We start from the raw sequence: 1745 nt of genomic DNA, 5'->3' as shown, positions 1-1745 counted from the left end.
AAAAAAAAAAAAAAAGAACGGAAAAAAGAAAAGCTTCCAGGTTGCCAGACACTGGGGGGGTGGTATGTTCAGAAAGAAGATAGAAGCGCCCCCTTCTTACCTTGCCCTGTGCAACTCTCCATCTCGTCATTCATTAGTATTCTCTGTAATACCTCAGGTGTCCTACAGATCCGCTGTACCACATGATGACTATAGTTAATAACAATATATCATATACTTGAAAATTGCCAAAAGAGCAGATTTTAAGTGTTCTCACCACAACTAAATGATAAAGAAAAATTTTTTTAAATAAAGTTTTTTATGATTTTACATACACAAAAAAAGGTCTCTGCTGACATGAAAGCAAAATCAAGGCGACATTTGCTTAACATAAAGATCTGGAGAGACTTTTAGTCATCCCAAGCAGCTCGGCTACCGCCGCGGTAGTTCAGGAGAACTGGAACAACACCCAATATTGTCATGGAGCCTAAGTCATCTGTCCTTTGTACTTTCCTCTATACCTGAAGGACCAGTAACCCTAAAAGCTCCTTAGAACTCCCCTGTTCACTGAATTACTCTTCTCTGGCATCAAAAACAAACCAGAAGAGGAAATCAAATGAAGAAGAAGAGAGGGAGGGAGAAACAGAAGAAAAATTATTTTGCCAATTGGACTAATGGATACATTGCCCTGCCTCAATTGGACATCTTTATGGGGCTTTATAAACCCTTATATGGCCAAAGCTATCCTGAAATAAATGATAAAAACTAGTACGGCAGTTGTGTATATGTTTTTGAAAGTTTTGTTAGGTTTGTCTCATATATTAAAAAAAAAAATAGAAAAATAGTTATAAATAAATCAGTTCACTAGTTCAACAAATAAATGATAGGAAGTTTTTTAAGATGCTCATTAACAAGCACTTACTTGACTCCAGATCATAAAATGAGTAAAGTTTTTCCGATTCTGAGGGTGTTTCTTCCATCTGTGAAGGAAAGAGCGAAGACATCAATGACAATCTGAAATGCTTCAACATATAAATGGGTATGTTTGAGTACATTTAGGTATCTAAATGAAGTCTATAAAAAAGACCATTCCTGGCTCGGTGCCTGTGGCTCAAGTGGCTAAGGCGCCAGCCACGTACACCTAAGGTGGTGGGTTCAAATCCAGCCCGGACCCACCAAACAACAATGACGGCTGCAACCAAAAAATAGCTGGGTGTTGTGGCGGGCGCCTGTAGTCCCTGCTACTTGGGAGGCGGAGGCAGGAGACTCGCTTGAGCCCAGCAGTTGGAGGTTTGCTGTGGGCTGAAATGCCATGGCACTCTATCCAGTGGGACAGCTTGAGGCTCCTGTCTCAAAAAAAATAAAAATAAATAAAAATAAAGTTGAATAGCTTAATAAATAACTTTGAAATATTAATAAAAAATATAATTTGCACCTTACTTTACCATTTGACCTCCAAATGCAAAACTCTTTTTACAAGAAATTTCCACATTTTTACATTTTTTAAAGTCCTCTATAAAACTTTATACTGGCCAAAGTCAACAAACAACAGGGAGTTAACCTGTTCCGTTTTCATTTGCATTATAGTAAATATCCATGGAATATCTTAGAAATCCTCATTTTTACTTGCATTCTTTCATTTCATTTCAGCATTCAGAGAGTTTAGTTCAATGTGATACCTTCATGTGATGAAATACTATAAAGAACTTAAAATAAATTAAACCAGAAAACCTTATATCAATATGAATAGATCTCAAAAATACTAT

The 1745-nt window shown here is 36.7% G+C and overlaps 1 protein-coding gene across 1 annotated transcript in view; it reads right to left on the bottom strand.

Annotated features, from left to right (window-relative positions):
- Positions 1-1745, bottom strand: part of SMYD3 (SET and MYND domain containing 3) — a 583543-nt gene that overhangs the window by 462997 nt on the left and 118801 nt on the right. Inside the window, exon 4 of the mRNA XM_003798803.3 lies at positions 902-959. Within this exon, the coding sequence (XP_003798851.1) occupies positions 902-959 (58 nt within the window). The remainder of the gene's footprint in view (positions 1-901; positions 960-1745) is intronic.

The sequence above is a fragment of the Otolemur garnettii genome, unplaced genomic scaffold, assembly GCF_000181295.1.
Source record: "Otolemur garnettii isolate 467f Iridium unplaced genomic scaffold, OtoGar3 scaffold00141, whole genome shotgun sequence".
In the NCBI taxonomy this organism is placed as follows: domain Eukaryota; kingdom Metazoa; phylum Chordata; class Mammalia; order Primates; family Galagidae; genus Otolemur; species Otolemur garnettii.
Note: the sequence above shows the minus strand (reverse complement) of the source record. Positions and strands in the feature narration are given on the sequence as shown.